Here is a 20,674-nt window from a genome sequence, read left to right on the forward strand (position 1 = left end):
TGGTTACCATGCTGGAAATACAGTAACTAGGAACACAATTGTGCTGCCCTAACCATACACCTAAATTAGTTCTTTGCCAGCCCAAATTTTCATTTAAGAGGTGTTCTGAGCAGTAAGGGAGTGGAAGATAAGCCCTTAGAAGACAAGAGGAGCTAAACCTTTCCCTGTTAACACTGATACCACTTCTAATGCCTTTGAAGACCCATTATAGGACCTGAACAACCCATGTCCCCTTTTAAGGCCCCTGAGCCCTCCTGATACAGCAGCTTTTCAGAAGAGTCAGTGGATAGCTCTGCATTAGTAGTGCCTTGCTGTGGTGCCTCACTGAACTCAAATACTCACTGTCAGCCAAGGAACAAAGGCAAACACACCACCTTCAGTGCTGTCTTAACTGCTGCACCAGCTCAGGAGCCCCAGCAAACAGTCAGTAGTGGTGACAAGAGACTCACCTGTAGGTCTACCTGCAGGAAGAAAAGAAACAGAGCAACTGTCAAACAAGTTTGCTCACATAACATAGCCATGTCATTCCTGGGAAGCAAAGCAGATACATACATCCAGCTGGGGTCTTGCCTTCAGAAACCTCAGTCCCTCCACCCAAAAACCCTTCCCCACAGTCACCTCACTGTAGCTGTGCAAACTCACAGCAGCAACAAGAGCTGTGGCTCTGTTCAGGGGAGAAGGGTGGCTCTTAAGGCACTAGGATAAGCGGAGAACTGAGGGGATATCCACTTATCCCCAGATACACAGGGAACTAGCAGTATGCACACATGGACCGCTGCTACATCATGCTAGGAACACTTCTTAAGCACGATTTACCATAGTTGGAAATAATCTGAGGGCAGAGCTCTTCCTGCCTCAAAGTAAGGGCACTCCTGGCACGTTCTCCCAGCTGTTGCACATACTCTCAGAGAAAGGAAAAGAATAAAGCGTACTTTGAAGGAAAAGGCACTTCTCACTGCTCTGCAGGATGACATGCAGCATGCTGGAGAGGCAGCAAGTGGGACACAGAGCTGTGCTGTGATGTGTGAGGAGAGTGGGCGCAGGCAGAAGGAAAGAGCACAGATCACCCTGGGCACAACAAAACTCTTCATCTGCAAAGCGCTACAATTTACAGGGCCTGGAAGTTTTCCTATGCGGTGAAAGCAAGAAAAGCAAAGCAATTCTTCACACCTTGTAGAGTAAAAATCCAATGAAAAGGTGAGGAGCTCGGTTCCGGTGTTTGCTGCTGTGTTTCTGCATCAGGGATATAACCACATTGCACGAATTCAGGTTTTTCTTACTGTCTTCAACTGGTAAAACATTCAGCCAGTACTGAGGGTTCATCCAAAAGTTGCCTAAGCAAAACAAGAAAAGAATTTTGATGTCATTTTCCCTCACAAAATTGATTGCCAGCTTACCACATGATGCCTGGCATTGGACTGAATCGGTCACAACTAGTCTGTGCCTCCAGACGCCACAGGAATTTGATTTTAGGGTGCAGTTCACAAGTTTAGCAGTGTAACTTATCTAAAACAGTAAAACAACCCAGGAACAAGGAACTATATTTCTGTTTACATGCAACTAAGAGCTCATGTTTTTTATAAATGTATCACTGTTCCTGCATCACCTCTGGTATATGGGCTAGCTGACTTCAGACCCCACCTGCTCTGCTTCCTGAAGAGCTGAGCTTCTGCATTTCCCATTCACTTTACTTAAAATACCACTCCCTGGAGGTGCTGAGGATGCAAATTTTAACAGACAAGTTTAATGCCCTAAAGCAGAACAGTGCTGGCAATTGATCCTGTGATTCTGCAGCTCATTTCATGCTATAATCAACCCACTGCCCTATGTTTGCAAGTGATGCATTTTCTGTGATAGCAGAAGGCAATCAAAGTCCTTCAGCTGCTTATTTTTGATGTTGGTGTGGAGGCTTAAGCAGGAAGCACATATTTCTGTTGTCAGTTTTATGCTAAGAGGTATAAGGTGCTGGTAACTGAGTCAGCAGAGCATCCAAATGTCAGAGTCATCCAAAAGAGCACCCCTCACCATTACAGAATCCCAGACTTCCTCCTGCTGTACTTCCTTTAACCCATCTCCCACTCTTCAGGGAATACATCCACTTTTTCCCATCTTCCTGGCTCATCAGGTCTGGAGTTAGTTTACAGATCATCAGATCTACAAAATGAATCCTAAAATCTCGCAGAGACATCCTGGGAAAAGAGTGCCAAGAGACATCTTGTCAGCAGTTTAGTTTAGTCCATATGGCTCATAAAAAGAAAAGGAAAGGGAGCAGGGAACTTCGAAGCCACACCATTCTGCGCTACATATGGTAATGCTCATATTTTATTAGGTAGTAAAGAAGAGAGTGTCTGCTCCAACAGCAGCATCTAGAAGTAGCAAATGGACGACTAAAACTTCAGCAAAGGATAGCAGCACAGAGAATAAAATAATATTGCCATCAAAGGGAATGCAGTGAAATTACGGGGCAGCAACATTGCCACCTCGTGGCAGAAGTTATGGAGAAATCACAAACACCAGGCAAGCAAGAGCTTCCCAGAGCTATGTTAAAAATAAAAGGCAGGACAACAGCTCCTGAAAGCTGCCCTTTTTCTCCAGCAGCCCCAGGAGTCCTGCTTCTCCCTCGCTCCTGCCACTGAAAAACCGTGCATCCATGTCAGCACAGATACTGCTTCTCACGTCATCAGGCAGAGGGGAACAAGAGAGCAAGCATGGGCTGGTATGAAGCAGATCACCTATGCCTCAGCCTAAGTGCCAAGGTGCTGCTTCATCTCCAGGTGCAGCCCCAGAGCTACTGGCGGAGAGGAGAGAGGCAAGACTGTGCCATTACCAGAATTCTCCGTCCTCCTTCTTTTTCCTCAGCAAAATCTTCTCCTTCGGGCTCAGCAGCTCCCACTTGTAAGAGCTAAGGGGAATAACATGAGATGACTAACCAAATGTGGCCTGAAATTCAAGGCAGAGTACACTGCTCTCCTCTATCAAAAGAAGCCAAATACCTGTCCCCACATATCATCATGTTGATCTCCCACTAAAGAGAGGCTCCTATGCCTTCAGCCATATGAGACTCTCCATGACCACTCTGGGTCCCATGAGATGTAGCTAAACGGCTCCAGTTTTCTCCAGCAGAAGCCACAAATGCTCCATTTCCATCAGCCAGTCCACTCACTTGAACATGCAGCTTCCAAGTACTTAAAATATAAAAATTTAGACCTGCTTTGTTGGTTAATTTTCTGTCAAAGGGGACATAATAGGAAGAGTGTTTGGCATAATGAATGAATGACTAGGACAGCACAAGAGGCAGCTGGGAGTCGTTTCAAAGGCAGGCCTACAGTATGTTGCTCATTATGCTCTTCAACAGGAACAGCTGGTGTGTTGTCATTATGTGACAGACACGCATCAGAGAAGTTACAGCTCTGCAGACAAGGTGAAAGTCACTCACATTCCCAGTAACCTCTGTACTCTTCTTTCCTTTCTACCCACATGAGCCTCATCAAACAGAGCCTGCACAGGGAATGAAGTGAAGCTTGGAAGAGAGAAACATGCTCCACTTTAAAGAGGAACTGGACACAAGTTTACAGTTGCCAGTGGTCTAGAATGCAAAACACTGTCTTTTGTGGATCTCAATTAAAAAAAAATCAGGTAGCTGCAAATACAGGGCCCATTTGCCTCACTGGTTGCTTCTTCTGATCTCATACCCAATTGTATTCCTGAAACAGCCAGAACAGAGGAATCCTTTGCAGCCAGCCAGCTCCTGCACTTTGTAGCCTGTGGAGGACTTTGCACAGGCCCTCCCATGATAAATGACTGTGTGTCCTGAAACATGTTGTTTGTTTAGAGCCTCCTGCCCAGCTATCTGTCACTTTGCATGCCATCCAGATCACAGCAACGTGGTCAGCGTCTGACGTTCATATTATGTTTCCTCTGGTATTCAGTGAATGGAAAACGAGAACTGATCTTGTTGAAGCTGTGTGTGTGAAGTGAGCCCAGCTACGTAAGCACTATTTGTTGGAGACACACAAATCTATTGAGTCATTGCTTTGACACCAGAAGGTCTTTGCGAGCAACTGTTATCTGAATGCTGCCCTCAGCATTCATGCCTGAAGATGGCAGCATCTTTCCTCCAATAAACTTTTCCTCCCCCTCAGCATCATACCTTTCCTTTTTTAAACTCACCTGTCACTCCAGTCTCCTTTCCATTCAATTTTCCCCCATGGATTTCTCAGTCTCACTAGGTTTTCTGGTCCATATTGACAGGTCACCTGCAGAAAACAGTAACACTGTACTTATCAAGGTCTCAGCAGTTCTCATCTGGTTTAAGTCATTGTTCTGTGTCAGATATTAACAATTATTTTGTTTGTTCTCATAGATGCCAGCAAGTATGATGATAAAAATCTATGAATATGCAACTCAGAATGCTGGCAAGAAAGAGATTCAGATGCTTCATCTTAACATTCTGAAGTGATACCAGAGACATAACAGTTTCCAAATGTAGAGATTTGACTGTAAATTCCTTTTCCTTTCCAACATCTGCTCATTTTTCACTCACGTGGGGGCAAGACTGTACTACTGTGAAAGCCAAGTCCTACCACAGTGCAATGGCACAGCACAGTGCAGTCCCCCATGGGTCACCACATAGGTCAGTGCCTCCTGAACTGGGATGCCATGGTGGGAGGAGAGGCAGCCAGGCCAACCAGGGACTTTGTTGGCAGCACACAGCAGAAAAGCTGCCTTCACATTGGTTCCAGATGCTGGGTCAGTCCCTTAATGCTGCCTGGCTCTTCATCCCATCAGAGGAGCCAGAATGGCAGACATGTCGCTGATAAACTCCATACCTAAAACCTTCCTGCTCCTTCTATGGGAGACACAGATGTATATCACCCAGCTGACAGTATTTCTTCCAACTTTCCTAGTATCTCTTGCTAGAGGTACTGAACATACTTTCACCAACATGTCCAAAGCCCCACAAAGTCCTTTACCATCCTTGTCAACCTGCTTTTAAGGCTGGACAAGATAATCATCCACCAACCCAGGAGGAGAAAGCTTGAGTTTTCTCACAGTCTTTGGGATCTATTATTTCACTGTCCTTCACCTCTAGACAAATATCTTAGGGGGACTCTCAATGATACTTCTGCAGATCAGTGGGGTCCACCTGCACTCCCTGCACAGGGGCCCAGTTTGGTTCCCTTACTCCACCATTGACTCACATTTCCATTTGCAGTCTTTCATATTTCGGCCCTTGCATCTTTACTTCTCTGTGGCCTCTCCTTTGACTTCAGAGGAAAGCTTTTTATTCCAAGTAAAAAGCATATCCCAAGTTTCAGCACATCCTCCCAGCAGCCCCAAAGTCCAGTCCTTTCTTCCTTAGCAGCTAAGATGCATTTGTGGGTGATGGTCTCAGCAGAGCCCTATGAATCATTCCCATCCTTAGAGATATGTTGATCCACATAACCATTGTCCTTTATGCCAAGACCTTGATACTAAAATGGACACACTCAAAAGTGAATCTTAACAAAGCACACAGTCTCTTTTAGCCTTAGAAAAGAGCACTGGGGAGGAGATACCATAGTTGGTCTGATTAATGGTTGAACCTATGACTGCAATAAAAATTGTTGATATCCAAATAAACCTGGACCCAGGACATTAGGGCTAGTCTTACCTTTCTAATACCAGTTACTGTGTAGGCATGGCCAGCAACAAGCCCATTCTTCAGGACCTTTGTTGTCTGTATAAAAGGAAGAGAAACAGAAGGAAAATAAACCTTTTATTCTACCTATACTTACATGGCAGACTCATACCAATACCAGAGACCTGTACCTGTGTCAGCAATGACTCTCAAAGCAAATGGAGAATGGTTTGAACTGAAAATTAAATGAATAAATAAATTGAAGCTCTTAACAGCCATATTTCGCAGTATGCTTGGAATTGAAAGATTGATTGGGAAGGTCCTTTCCTAAATTGTGGATCTTTGGCTAGAGACTATCTCACTTTCAAAACGTTCAGGAGGTTAGGTTTTGATTTTCAGAATATTAGAGTTTCCCAACAGCTGAAGTGTTAGCATAAGGCTTGGAAGCCAAGATTTGAGCTTATGTTCTGAACCACACACCTCTCTGCCTTAGCTGTAAGTTTATTCCATGTGTGCCTGTGCCTCATTGGACAATCTGTAAAAATGGAAAATTTATTTAGCAAAAATGGGAAAATACAGTAGGACCTCATTTAAATAGAGGTTCTGTGATAGATATTCCTGAACATAACAACAGGGATCTGAGAGCAGCAGGGAATCGAGCCGTGTAGAAAGTTTAACATTAAGAATGTGACTTCTATAGAAAGTCATGTGTGGCAGCTTTGATGCATTTTGAGTCAGAATGACTAGCTGAGCAGCAGTAAAGAGGTCTGGAAAGGCTTTTAAGCTGTAAAGCCATTTGACATCACTCCGAGTCTCACCCCTAAGTGTGTTTGACAGCCCATGAGAGATCTGCTGTAGGTGGCTCTTGTCAGGATACCCCAGAGATCAGGAGGAGCTTCTGCAAGCTTGATCCTTGTATTAACACCTCCTGTAAAATCCACCAAGGCTTCTGAAACTTGCCCAATCTGCAGATCTTCATAGGAGCCATAAAGTCTAGCAAAAAATGACATCAATATATTCTTTGGATTATAGTCACAGATGACAGGTTGAGGGTAGTATAACAATGAAAACATACAAAAACAGTGTGCAAAATGCAAAAGGAAGGCCGTAACTCATGTTTAATTTTAGGGGAATCTTTGCATTTAGGAAGAGGAGAATCTAGAAAATTACCTCCAAGACTGGCCATACTCTGAAAGGTACTCTTCACTCATTGTCATCCCTCACTGCTCTGTAATGAGAACATGCCTATCACAACATCTTTGATAATTTTGCCTTAGCAAATGTTGCCTGAATTTATCACCAGACAGTGTGCTGTATCTAAAATGTAGTACCTTGAGAGGCACACTGTCTTGAGAGCTCAGTGTCCAATCTGATTGTCTTTACCATTGCAGTGCAACTTTCTCCTTTTCTCTCTTTTTGTTCTAATGCTAACACCAAATGAAAATTACTGCACTTTCTCACCTTTACTGTGATCTTTCTCTGAATGTTAACTAGGATTTTTCCCTGCTCTGCAGAGATTATTTCAGCCCAATATCAACAAACTCCATCAGTTATGCCTTATTGCTTTCTTCTTAGTCATATACTACCACTAAAGTTTAGCATTGTAGACAATGTTCTCACCGTGACATATGACTTGTTACATGCCTCAGTTTTGGGGGACCTGAGAGCAGGAGCTTCTACCAAAACAGAGGACAATGCTTCAGCAAACCTCCAAATTGAAAATCCTTGGAGGTTTCTCACACTGATAATACATCAAAGGAGGCATCAGAAATCATTCACCTTTGAAAATCCTTATCGGTGGCCTTCGGCTTCTCTACAGTATTTACAAAGAAGGTACCAGCACAGACAATACACTGCAAACAGTGATAACACTAAAAGGACAGCCCCCCACAACAGGTCTGTTTTCACACCTAAACCCTGGGATTTAAACTCGGGGGCCTGGATTGGTAACAGCTACTGCAATGGCAGCTTTTACTGGGTAATAATAGAAAGATGAGAACCATTTATTACACTCCAAATATAGCAAGGCCTACAAAATGCATTTGTAAACAAGAACAAACTGCGTAGGCACCAACCAACATATTTTAGAGACTATTTGCATAACTTGGAATGAGTCACTTACTTAGCATATGCCTTCTCCAGAAGGGCTCCCCAGAACACGTTCTTATAGACTGAGGAAACAAAGACCAGCTCCCCCGCCTCGTTCACCGGCAGGAGATCATCAACCACCACGTCAACCCATTCTCCGAAGTGCCAGAACTGTCAGGAGAAAGGAATGAGCTGATGTTTCCCTTAGAAGGGACCTCCCCTTGAAACAACAGGAAAGGCAAGATAGCCTAGCTGTGGGCACAGAACAAGCTGCTGTGGGTCAGTGGGACGTGGGACAGAGCCAGTTCCTCAGCTCCATCCGGCCAGAGGAGCAAACAAAGTATATATCAGGTGTACAAGGAATAAGCAGGGAAATAAGCCACAGTTGGACTTCTGGGGAAGGAATTCCTAACTGCAGGGTAGCACAGTTGCATCAAGAGCGGGCAAAAGGGTAGAAGACTGGAGCAGATGTGCTCAGGTCTGCTGACTGTTGCCACTCTGAAGAAAGGTTTTTGTCTGTGTTAAAATATGGGTAGGGCACAGCTGGAGAAAACGGACAAGTGGAGGGGTATTCTCAGAGCGACGTGCAGGTGATTCACTGCCTGCACTGCTTTGTGGAAGGGGTGATGGGCTCTCCAGGCTGGGATACCCTCTGGCCACTTGCCCCTGGCCAAGGGGAAGCACATACATCTAAGGGTGTGACACAAAACATAGCAGAGGATTCCTGAAGATCCCCTGCAATCTGGGGGAGCAGCTGTACCCGGAAGTGGAAAATGCCAGCATATTTCCTCTCAAAGCTCTGGTTTTGTGGCACGACTGCAGCCAAGATGTCCTGGTGGAATGTCAGGGCTTCCAGGGCCGCCAGGAACCAGCAGTTCTCTGCGCCAAGACAAACGGACACATGAGTTGGCTGAAAAGCGAGAGCTGTCAGCCAAGTTCAGGAACACCACCAAGATCCTAGCAGAAGAGCTGTTGTGCTGGTGTCTTTACAATTATAACAAATCATACGCAGAAAATTAGACAATCCAGACGTGTGCTTTACTTAACCAAACCATGATTGGATTATAATTGTTCTCTCGTGACATTTTCATTTGGATACTGTTTGGTTAAATAAGAAATTTTGCAAGCAATAACTGTCAGTGGAAACATTCTGGTTTTTACTGACATTGTGTCAGGTTTTTTCTCTTCTCTATAAAGAGAACTATTAAAAAAAAGTTTCCATTTTTCTCTGAAAACATTTGCTTTTCAGAAAAGAAAAATAATTTCCAGTGGATCTCACATGCAAAACTGTACTTATCAAACTTTGTTTTTAAGGACTTAAAGCACTTCAAAAATAATTTAGTCCCACCTCTACCTCTTTTGCAGGTGACAATATATCCTTTTACTTTAGGTAGCACGGGTATAAAATTATTTTTCTAACTTCAAGGCTGTGAAGAGAACACACTCATACAAAGTATTAGGTACAAAGACAGCAAAAGTCCTGCTTCTGTGGTCCCTGTTCAGTTGTCAAGCAGCAACACCACAGACCAGTAAAAGCACGGGATCACTTCCTATTAGCATGCACAGAAGCAACAGACAGAGGTGAGTTCAGCTTGTGGAGATACCTCTCATGCCTCAAATCCCACCTCAAAGCTTGCCAGTTTTTTTACTGAGGCTATCCCATTTTAATTGCTTCATCCACACCATGACAAGTGAAGGAAGGAGAAAGACACCTTCTATTTCTATGCCAAGTTTTATACAATCAAACTTCCATGCAAAATGTTATCTTCTATAAGAATACTTAGATATTTATACAAAGGAGTTTCCTTACCCACCAATCCTTGGCAGAGATCAAGTTGCTTTCTGTTTGCAGCATAAAATACTGGACTTTTGTGCAAAGCCTGGAAAGCACACACACACAGACAAAAAAAAAAAAAAAAAAAAAAAAAAGGTAGAGAGTCAAGTAAGTAACATCAGCTGGTTTAGCTTCAAAGTCAAGGATTTTCTGTGTGCAGAGCTGCAATCTCATAAGATGGGAAATCCAGTGAGTTCCTAGCCTAGGATGTCAAAACCTCATGGACATGTGACACAAAACATTCCCTCTGCCTTTTCGAAGCTTTCAAAATACTTATGGTCCCTTTGTCCCAGCAGACACTGTTCTGGTTCAGGTATAAATCTAGTGTGATGTGCTTTGGCTAACCTGACACCAGCCTGGGCGCACACTTGTGCTTGGTCTACACTGAATTTGGTCTCCAGCATAAGTCACTGGTGCTCACCAGTTGCATCACCATGGGCTTCTATGAACACCACACTGAGAAGCAAACTCCTCAAATATGCCTGTCCTGCTCCTCCATACAAGTTTCAGCCAAAAGAGGTTACGATGGCAGAGCATAACTGTTCAAACTTTCAGCTAACCTGACTGACATCTCCTTGATTTGACTGACACTTGGGCTACAGACTGATGGTTGCTACAGAAATTCCTGTTTCTGTGACAAAAGCAGGTTCAGAGAGAAATAATGTTACTTTTTTCCGTTCACAAGTGCCTCTGGGGTTAAATTAATAACCTAAGTGTCAAACTTACATTTCACTCGAATGACCCAGAAATTGCTCAAGCTAAGTTTCACACTGTTGGCTTCCCCTACAGGCAGTAGCAAAGAAATGGCAAAGCCTCAGAAGGCAGTTACAGTAATTAGACACCAAGCCCTGTCCTTGGTGAATTTGGGTGTTCAGTTTGCAGGCCATCAGTCATAGATGCAGCAAGCTACAAGCCTGCAGGGTGAACAGAAGAATCTCAGCATCTTCTCTGCAGCACAGGGACTGAAGGATGCACAGCATCCATCCTCAGAGAGCCTGTGCTCTGCTAAGTTCAGCATACAGAGCAAATGGCAGCCTTCTTCACAGGGCAGTTTTAGAATCATAGAGTCATAGAATATGGTGAGTTGGAAGGGACCCATCAGGATCATCAAGTCCAACTCCTGACCCTACACAGGACACCCCAAGAATCACAGCAGAGCAGCAGAACAGTGCATTGAGAGACAGAGGTTTCAAATCCATTCCAATATCTGTGGGATGGAGGGACACCTGAAGGGCTTTGTAGAGGCTAGGACTCATGCTGACTTTACTCCCTAAATCCCTCTATGCTGATATAGCTGCCTCAGCCACAGTGCCCAGCACAACCCAGCTCAGGCCCCTGAGCACTACACTCTTCCTCCACCTGCAGATCCTGACTTAACACAAACCATCTGAAAGACTGAATTATGTATGAAACTCTAAGAATGAGGGTTGCTCTTCCCAAGCTCCCCTGCTTGCTTTGCAAAGATGCCTCCACCTTCCTGGTGAGTTTCATGAGTTTTGGAAAAACTCAGCTCTTGTGAGAAATTGTTTAAGTCTGACAAAGCATGACAGCTAGAAAATAACTTAGCTTGGAGCTGCTATCTGCTACTACCTGGCAGAATTCCCTTACAGGGACAGTAATACATGGGTTCTGAAATTCTCATGTTTTTTTTACACTGCTTTCAGGAAGATCTGATTGTCAATACTCTGTGCAGTGCTTCAGAAAGAACAGAACTGCCACTGCTAGTAACAGGCTTTATCTAACTGTGCCAGGACCCTGTCTTGGCCTCTTAGACTTGTTATCTATCCATTTGTTATGAGAACTTGCTCTGTGACCTTGCAACCAGCTGTCTCTTGCTATGATGTTCAGTTTAAGCACAGGATACCAGCAAAGGCCTTGGAAATATCAGCACAGGTAGAAAACAAAGCCCCAAAGCTAAAACCAACTCACCAACTAATGGCCAGTTACTGGTTGTGGTAGAAGCTCAACCCTGAGAGCTGGGAAAACACTAGTCTAAGTACAATAGACTAAACAGTTTAGCAGGGGAAAAAAACCCAGCCCAGCAAAAGGATAAGGCACCTGCTGCTGCTTGGGAAAGTAGCAGCCTCCAGCGTCAAAACAATACGTGTTCCATAGGAGAGAGGGGTCAAAGGCTAAGAACTATCTAGAATCTCAGATATCTTCTAAAAGTTCGGGATCTTGAATTTTGGAGAGAGGACCCACTGCCATGAGTACTGTCATCACAGAGTCATGGTGGGATCACCATAGCTGTGAGCTCCAAGGAAACCAGTTCCACCTGCTCCCTTTGCCTGCTCTCCCTTCCTGCTCCAAGCGTCACTGGATATAAACTGAATGAGGCTGGTTATGATTTTGGCCAACAAATGCTTCAAAGGCAATTATGAAACCGTGTACCCCAGCTTCCAAAATGACACCTGATACAATAAACGTAATCTCTGGAGAAATTAAAGTACACCTAAATTAAAGTCTAAGGGTAGTCTGTTCAATGCTAAAACTATTTGCTGGCTATCAGCTGTAGTCACCCTCTTACACTACAGTACTCACTGAAAGTCACTTACGTGTGGCCTCTTCCACTGTAAATTTCGGGGTAGTTTTTTTAGCAGTGGTCCTGTTCCAATAGAGCTGATGTGAGCAGGGAAGTTGTCATCTATGAACAGGCATTTGTTCTTCAAGCACGACTCCAGCAAAGCCTGGTAGTTCTGCTGGATGGGAGGGGTGTGTTTTTGAAAGATACTCCTGCCTAAAGGCACAGGTGACTTATTTTTTTTCAAGCAGAGCAGAAAAGGCATGGTGATGTCCCCAATAACACCAGGATAATTGTTTTCCACTGAGGATTCTGCAGGGATCTCACACTGCACAGTTCTGCTAGGAATACTCAGTTTTCTGGGATGAGGTGTGTCTTCTTCAGAAGAATTCCTGATAATTAAAATAAGTATAAAAAGTCATTTTAATCGTGGCTTTTAAAATTTTCTCCTTAGCCAGCAGGGGTGGGTAGGGATAGTAGCACTCTCAGAAGATGTGGGGACCCACCCAATTCTAATCTAGTACCTATCACTGCATCTTCAAGGCTTTACATTGCTGTGGATCTGAGCGAAATAAAAATGAGTGACCCCATTGACTTTTACTAGGGCTTTGAAGCCATACACATGGCTATTCTCAGTCTCTCTCTGGACTATTTTAGGCTCTCCAGGATATTTTCACAACATGTTGCAACATGAGTGATAGTCTTTATTCAATCACATTCTGGCATGAAGATATTTCCCCTCCCAAGAAAAAAAAAAAAAGGCGCTAGATAAACCAAAGACTAACAGAAAAATGGAATACATTAGGTGTTACAAAGCCATTACTCACACACCCTCGATAGTTATTTTGCCCTTTTTGCCTCATTTTGGAGAATGATATGATCTCCCCCAAGAGATCACATTCCATCTTGCTGAATACCACAGATTCACACATGAAATGGCATGCTGAGGTATTTTTTTCCTTGTAACATTCAAGACAGATGTTTCTCATCCCCCCACTAAAAACAACAAAGAGTGATGTCCTAGCCCTTTTTTAATATTGGCAGCTATGTTAAACATTAGCATCAGCCTTTGCTGCAAGTGGTGGGCTCCTGGAAGAAATCATGACTAAAATCTCAGCAGGCAAATCACTCCCATCAGTGGTAACAAGGTGATCATAATCATAGTTATTACAGTGTTTTCAGTTATTACTATTACATAGTTATTACTGTTTTCAGGACTGAAAAAATTAATCGGTATGCAAAGTTTAATAAATTGTTCACATGGCATAAAGATACAGTATTTGGATGGCTTCCCTGCAGAGGAGGCTCTTTGAGACTCAAAATCACTGCCCCAGGCACCTGGGAGGATGCTGGTTTCAGTTAGGAACCAGTTGATTGTTACTCCCATCAAAGTTGAAGGTCACAGGCATTCCCTGTGAGAAACCAAAAAACTTCAGATTGAGCTGTCCTCCCACACAGAGCTCTAATTTGTTATAAAACTACCCTACAACTGATCCATAAGGCTTGACCCTCAAAGGCAACCAAGAAAAAAATCTTCAAAATATAGCCCTGGAAACAAAAATTCAATTTTCTATTGTACAGTAGACATTTCAGACCTGAAAAAGTATTTAAGTGCCTAACAACTTGCTTACTTTTTCTCCAGATGAAAAAATACCGTCTCTACCTCCAAATCCTCCCTTTTTACAACCTTGGCCTTCATGGCTGCAACAACATGAGCAAAAGACAGAGGTAGATTTAAGAAAAAAACAAGAGGAAGAAAACAGCCTGGAGAACAGCTGCATTTTATATAGACGGACAAAACATGTATGAAAAAGAAGTTCTCATTTTGCTGCTTTCCAGGAAAAGAAGTGGAGACCAATTGGCATACTTTGAGCTACACTGAAGAGCAAATATTTGAGACTTGATTTTTGGGTGTGCAGAGCATGCACGAAGCCTGATAAAATCATTTTAACCTTTTACCAGTTCTCACTTCACTCTGGCATTTACTTGAAAAAGAATTGAACTTCATATACAGGCTTTGAAACCCAGAGATAGTATGAAAAAACCAATGCTTTCAAAAATGGAGGTTTAAATCACCTGAATATATAGCCTTATTTCCAATAAAGTCAGCCAGCACCCCTGACTGTAACGGGGTGTAATCAGAGTTAATGATGCAGCTACTCTGTGTGTTTCAAAAACCTCCCACTGAACCTGCCTGTAGGTGTGTTGTTTTAAACTCTTTTCCAAATTACCTGGAAATCTTTGAACAAAAGAGGCAATGAAGCATTTTATGTGTCATGAACAGTGACTTCTTAGACACCTACAAGGTGTTGCACTTGTGTTTGGCTGCAGTCATGTGTAGGAGCAGCCACCAGGTACAGTTGTATATGACTAGCCAGGGTATACCTGGAAATCACCAGTACTCCACTCAGCAATGGTGCTGACCCAGAATGAATCAGTGCCCTACTGTGTCCTCCCTCACAGGTGGAGCAGAGTGTGTGCATGCCTCTTCCAGCAATTAAAATTTCTAAGGGAAAACAGCCAAGTGTAGCAGACAGTTTAGCTTCCATTTAAAGCTTTAGATGGAAGCCATGAGCCAGTAGGTTAAATGGATTTGATTCTGTATTCCTTGCATGTTTCCCTAGTTAGCATGTTTGCCATCTGATGTAAGTCCTTGCACTACATTAGCATCCTACGATCTCCCCTGATCTTTCTCAAGATCTTAAAAGCCCCATCCCTAAGTCTTAAGCTGAGAATCTGAAGTAGCCATGGAAAATCCTACACTTTTACTAAAAGTAACTGGACCATACGTGAATTCTCTCAGAGACTCTTACTCACTCTATGAGAGGATTTATCTCAGGCAACACTGGGGCAGTGGGCAATTTGAGGGCTAAACCTGGAGCTGACAGAGCTCAGCCCAGCTTTTCAGATTTAATAAAGACAATCCAAATCTGGGCTGAGAAGCTGCTCCCGATTGCGTGGAACAGAGTAAATGTTTGCATGCAAAATAATAAATTTTAGGGTGAGCAGAACAAATTATGCAGGGCCATCTTTTACAACCATTCTTGTAATACAGCAGAACATTAGCTGCAGAAATTAGTAGTCATTAGTCAAAATGAAAATGTGAGTGTATTAGGCTTTGTTAATCTTTATTAGTCTCTAAACAACAGTAGTCTCTATATAAAAACAGCACTTGCAGGTACAACCTCAAGTCTTTGATTAAACATAGTGGTGCATTTCAGAAAAAAAAACAAAACCAAAACAAAACAAAGCCAAAACAAAACACAAAAACAAAAAAAAAAACAAGCAAACAAAACCAACCAACCAACCAAAACCCAAAAACAAACAAAACAAAAAACAAAACAAAGCAAAAAAAAAAACCAAAAAAACTCAAAGCTGACTCCTACCCTTCCTATGAGCTTTTAAAGCAAATAGAAATATCCTGAAAAGAAGCACTGAACTATGTTTTCTCACAAAATGAATAAATAAACAGACAGGTGGATGACCTTGCCCTGAATTTCCTGTGCTTGGATTATTGGCCCAAAAGTTGATGAACACCTTCTGGTGCTGAGACTTTCAAGGCCAAGCAGTGAACCTGCCCCAGAGTCTCCCACTGATCTTAAGAAAAAGTCTATAGCAAAAATGCCTGGATGGCTTTCAGAACTTCAAACAGTACCTCTCTGACCAAAGATAACTTTTAACAACTCTGGTTGAGAATTTAAAATACATATTCTTTGCTGCACTAATTGTCCAAGCTACATCGAAATCAGTGGAAATATGAAAATCCTATTTAGTCAAGACCTGTCCTTCAGCATTTAAGGTTACAACCTATTCATAAGGATCCCAATCATAAGAGATTCTGACTACTTACAACTCCCATTAGAGACAGATGAAATTTTTGATCTCTGCAGAATACTCAGTGATCAAGTATCAGCTGAATTGGCTCTAAACAGCAAAAATGAGGAAACAAGGGTGCACAAAATCTGGGATAGCTAAAACACCAGCCTCTGTTCCCAACCATTTGGCAGACAGAAGTGTTGGAACTGTGACATGCAGGGCAGCTGATGTTGCTCATCCAGCTGCTTTAAATCACACCAATTCTTCTCATGTTTGCTGATAAAAACTCTTTGCCTTTCTCCTCAGCACTTTCAGAGAAAAGTACAGCAGCAGCTGCTGCATTCAGCACGGCAAGCAGCATCGTGTAACTAATACCCCCATCTGATCCCAGAGGACAGCTTCATCTTAACACCATGCCATGGTGACAGAGTTATACTCCTTTCAAACCCCTGGAGAATCCTAACTCTGTACTAGCCCGAGATGCCTGCTGAACGCCAGCACCAGATCCCTCTTACATAGCGTTTGGTGTTTGATGTCCTACCTTCTCCAGGTGTGTCCTCACAGCAAAGGATAATTGTTCCACTGGTAGTGATGCCTGTTGCTTATAAATAGTATATTAGTATATTAGTATATAGTATGTTATCTCTAGCTATGTGTGTATTTATGCTTCCGCGTGTGTGCATGCTTATATATGTCTTGCATACGTAACCCCAAGAGCTTGTCCTAACCTATCAAACACTGTGGTAGAAGCAGGAGGTGGGGAAAAAAAGCCTATTGAGTAATGACAGAAAATTTCTAAATAGTTTATACAAACTGTTCCACAGAAGACGTGAAAGAACAGGTCAGTCCATCACGCAGACTACCATTTGACTCACCCATCGCTTCAGTGGGCAGCAGTTTCCTCGTTTCACTATTCAAAGCACAATCTCTCCATATATGACAGACAAGGTAGAACAGGAAGATATGTTTAACTGTCTTGACATATTTTAACAGGATTTCTGTTTTCAGGTAATTAAAAGTTCAGAGAAAATACCCTCAAAAACCCATTTCTACTCAGAACAGATGGGGATATGACACTTTGTCAATAAGTAAATCATAACAATATCTACAAAGAACACTGATGTAAGATTGAGGGAGGAGTATGTCCTATAACAAAGACAGCCAAAACCATTCAAGAGTTATAGGAGAAACTGCCAAGTTTCTGCACTGCAAGGATGGTGAAGGGCTCAGAGGATTTTTCTTTCCAGCACTATTACAGACTTCACATCAGTCAGGTCCCCTATGTGTTTTCTTTGCTGTACAGTTTCAAGGAATGAATTTTCTGGAAGCAAGCATGCTTCCCACCCACTGTATGTACATTATCCAAGCCCACATTCTCCACTTGTGGAGGCACATCTGGGTACCAGCACCTTGTTCCATTCCAAGCAACGAGGAGGTAAGAGCAGCATGGAGAGAGTAGGGAAAAGGGCAGTGTGTGTGTACCAAGACACCTGGAAGAATGGTGGGAGAAAGATAATGAGAAATATTTCAGAGGAATATGAAGCAGCAGTGAGGGCAGGAGGGAAAGGTAGCAGCTTTCTGAGTTGTAAAGGCAAAGCAATGAGTGAGGAAAGGGATAGATTATGCTGGAGACAATTTTATGTGTCTATATAGGCCATATGTCTATATAGGCCATATGTCTTTATATAGGTCATATGGCAGGCAGTTGAGAATTTTGATCTAGCTGAACCAGAGGAAACTTTCCTTCCCTTACTTATCAAATTAATCTATTTGGTTTAATTCTGGGGTCCCGCTGTGCCTTCCTCTCCCCTCTTTTCTTTCCCGCACCCCTGGTTATTCCCTGTTGCACCCATCACCACCTGAACTTTTGACACTATCTACTCAGGTTTCATACTCAGTAATGAACAAACAGTGGCAGTAACTGCACTGGCAGGAAGTTAATTTTACTGAACTACACTGCTCCCACAAGCTTCTTGAAACTGTTGAAGTGTTATGGACTGAGTCACCGCCTCTTTTCAAATTCAGTGACTTGCTAATGTCTCCATCCTCAGATGTTCTTTTGTAGGAAGTAAACCTGTCCAACCTAAGGCAGCAGATAAGCAAATACACACGTCACCATTTCACATGAAATGAGTTTCAGTTATACAACATTGTATTTCGCCCCCAAAAACAAAGTTTCATTCTGAGTGCAAATACTACGTGACTTAGTCCAGCCTCGCTGACTATCAGCAAAGTGGAAGTGAATCTTTTCCAGCAAGCCACTCTCTCCTGGTCAAGGCAAGCATCCAGCTAAGTGACTGCCAGCCCTGTTACCAACAGCAGGGACACTACTGAGAAACTACAGAACTAAAAGTTTAATCCATCACAGCTTTAAAGATAAAAGACAAATTCAATGGTAGATGCCAGTTGCAGACCCCCATCGGTATTAGATACAGGTATGCCCTGAGCACTGCATTAGAGTGACTTTTGAGAGAGAGTCTTTACATTTGAATGGCTAAGAAACATGCAAGAAAAACAACTGTTCTTCCAGCAGTGACTTCAAATGAAAAATCATCATTTGGAAAAAAATATTTAATTGGTTTTGTTATTTTTCTACTTGCAAAATTTAAAAAATGTAAAGTATTTTAAAAGAAAACTTACTAAAGATTGCACTATAAGACCAATCTGTCAAACAGAAAACCATCCATTAAAACACCTGTTTAAGAAATTAAAAGGAATAAAAAATGAAAATGGATTAAAACTTTTAGTCTGATTCTGGCAGAAAGAAAAACTAATTATACTCTAAACTTCCTTTCCTAATTTTACTTCCCTTTGTTTTTGGCAAGCTCTATACTTCAAGGTAAAGAGCATTCTTGAGGAAGTCAGTCTCAAATGGCTAAGAAAACAGAATGAAAGATAAATAAAATTGTGCGACATTTGTGAGATACCTAAAGAAAATCTATAAAGACTGCCAAGTTTTGTTGTGATCTGCCCTGATGATAACAAATCCAAAGGAATGGGACTTTATTCAGGCAAGGTAAGGAAACATTTTTTTTTAGCTGTTGGGTACACATATTTATGATTAGTGCAATTTAATGATTAATATCCTCATCTTGTAAATGGGGAACAAGTGTGCTTGTACTATACCTGTAGCAGTCGGCTCCCACAGCCTGTACAACAGAAACCTTGCCTTGCTCCCCCATTCATTGCATTCAGGAAGGGCATCAAGGTGGCCTGGGGAGATTTACAATCAAAGGCTTCCTGGCCTGACCTTTACTTGGCTCCGAGGATAACACAAGCAAGCACCAAAGAGACTCCATATATAGCTGTAGAAATGCCAGAGTGGCACTGGAGGAGCACAGCCCTTAAATGGCAGAATTATCTAGAAGATGAAAGCGATTTTTTTCCTACAAAATGAGCAATTCTTGCCAAAACACGTTGAATTCTATGGGGCCTTTCATTTTCAGGAGTTTTCACTGGAAAGGAGTCATCAAATCCTTAAGGCCAAATGTCTCTATTTATAAAACTAAATAAATGAGGGAAATTAGTCTTAAGGAGGTTTTAAAACATCAGTTCCACTTTCAGATTAGCTCTAGGCATTGGCAGGAAAGCAGAAAAGCCTGACCTTCAGAAAATACAGTCAGTTTGCTATGTTCTTCCAGAAAAAGAAAACTGGTCCCTGGAGTCATCCCTTGCACCTCATGGGTCAGGCCATGCCACAGAGCATAGAAGTGCCTGGGATCAGCCAGGAGGAGCAGCTGGGAACAGCCAGGGAATTGTCTGCTCCTGCAGCCAGAGGTATAGAAATGGACCTGGATCGTTTTCCAGGCACAGGGCTGCATGCACCTCCATGTGTCCCCCCACCCATAAAAAAAAAAAAAGCTTGAAAAAATGCCATGAAAAAATGCCATGAAAAAAATGCACCACTGCCTCTGCTTGCACAAGCTCCAGGCTCCTCCCAACCATAAATGGCTGGGAAAGGGCAGGAGTCTGCCACATGGAGGGACAGCTTCCAAAACTGCCTCTTGCCACATTTCTCAGACCCATGGGATGGACTCAAGTGAAAAAGCCATTAGGAAATATTCTAAGAAAAAACCCCTGCTCTGCGCAGTGGAGATGAGGAGAGCCTGGAAGCAGGGCGTTGTGGCTGACAGCTGGCCCTGGGGACATGAGGAGCCACAGGCTGCTGCTGGTGGCTGTCCTGTCAGCTCTCATTGCCGGAGGAATAAAGGAGAGGGGACAGCAGATAATCTGCCCATCTCATGTGCTTAAATGGTGAACTCCTCCAGGCACAGCCAGAGTCGCAAGCACCCGGGAAGCGAGGGGCAGCAGCAGTGCAGCCAAATCATGGGGCTGGGGAAGGAAGAGTTGAAGAGATGACTCAAAGGGGACCTTATCAATGTGTATAAATATCTACAGAGGGGAGTGCCAAGAGGATGGAGCCAGGCTCTTCTCAGCAGTGCCAAGCAATAGGACAAGAGACAATGGGCAGAAACTAATGCACAGGAAATTCCACACGAATATGAGGAAGAACTTCGGGTGACTGCACACTGGGACAGATTGCCCAGAGACGTTGTGGAGTTTCCCTCACTGGGGATATTCCAGAACCGTCTGGACACAATCCTATCCCGTGTGCTCCGGGATGGCCCTGCTTCAGCAGGGAGGGGGCACCAGGTGACTCGCTGTGGTCCCTTTCAACCTGACCCCTTCTGTGATTCTGTGAAAGGCTGGAGGTGGCAGCTCTCAGAAACAGCCAGCTCCGTCTCAGATCTGCACTCGCAGATCTGGTTAATTTTAGTGGATTTTTAAGGTTTAT

The 20,674-nt window shown here is 43.1% G+C and overlaps 1 protein-coding gene across 1 annotated transcript in view; it reads right to left on the bottom strand.

Moving 5' to 3' along the window:
• Positions 1–19,140, bottom strand: part of LOC103767646 (calpain-14) — a 31,263-nt gene extending 12,123 nt beyond the window's left edge. Inside the window, exons 1-12 of the mRNA XM_018085396.1 lie at positions 19,006–19,140; positions 12,098–12,455; positions 9,519–9,588; positions 8,469–8,587; positions 7,743–7,879; positions 6,439–6,613; positions 5,654–5,719; positions 4,171–4,256; positions 2,828–2,902; positions 2,026–2,189; positions 1,171–1,334; positions 450–461 (exon numbers count right to left, since the gene is read on the bottom strand). Of these exons, the coding sequence (XP_017940885.1) occupies positions 450–461; positions 1,171–1,334; positions 2,026–2,189; positions 2,828–2,902; positions 4,171–4,256; positions 5,654–5,719; positions 6,439–6,613; positions 7,743–7,879; positions 8,469–8,587; positions 9,519–9,588; positions 12,098–12,455; positions 19,006–19,061 (1,482 nt within the window). The 5' untranslated portion in view covers positions 19,062–19,140. The remainder of the gene's footprint in view (positions 1–449; positions 462–1,170; positions 1,335–2,025; positions 2,190–2,827; positions 2,903–4,170; positions 4,257–5,653; positions 5,720–6,438; positions 6,614–7,742; positions 7,880–8,468; positions 8,588–9,518; positions 9,589–12,097; positions 12,456–19,005) is intronic.
• Between the last annotated feature and the right edge of the window lie 1,534 nt (positions 19,141–20,674).

This window comes from Manacus vitellinus, unplaced genomic scaffold (genome assembly GCF_001715985.3).
Source record: "Manacus vitellinus isolate BGI_N305 unplaced genomic scaffold, ASM171598v3 scaffold_8_pilon, whole genome shotgun sequence".
In the NCBI taxonomy this organism is placed as follows: domain Eukaryota; kingdom Metazoa; phylum Chordata; class Aves; order Passeriformes; family Pipridae; genus Manacus; species Manacus vitellinus.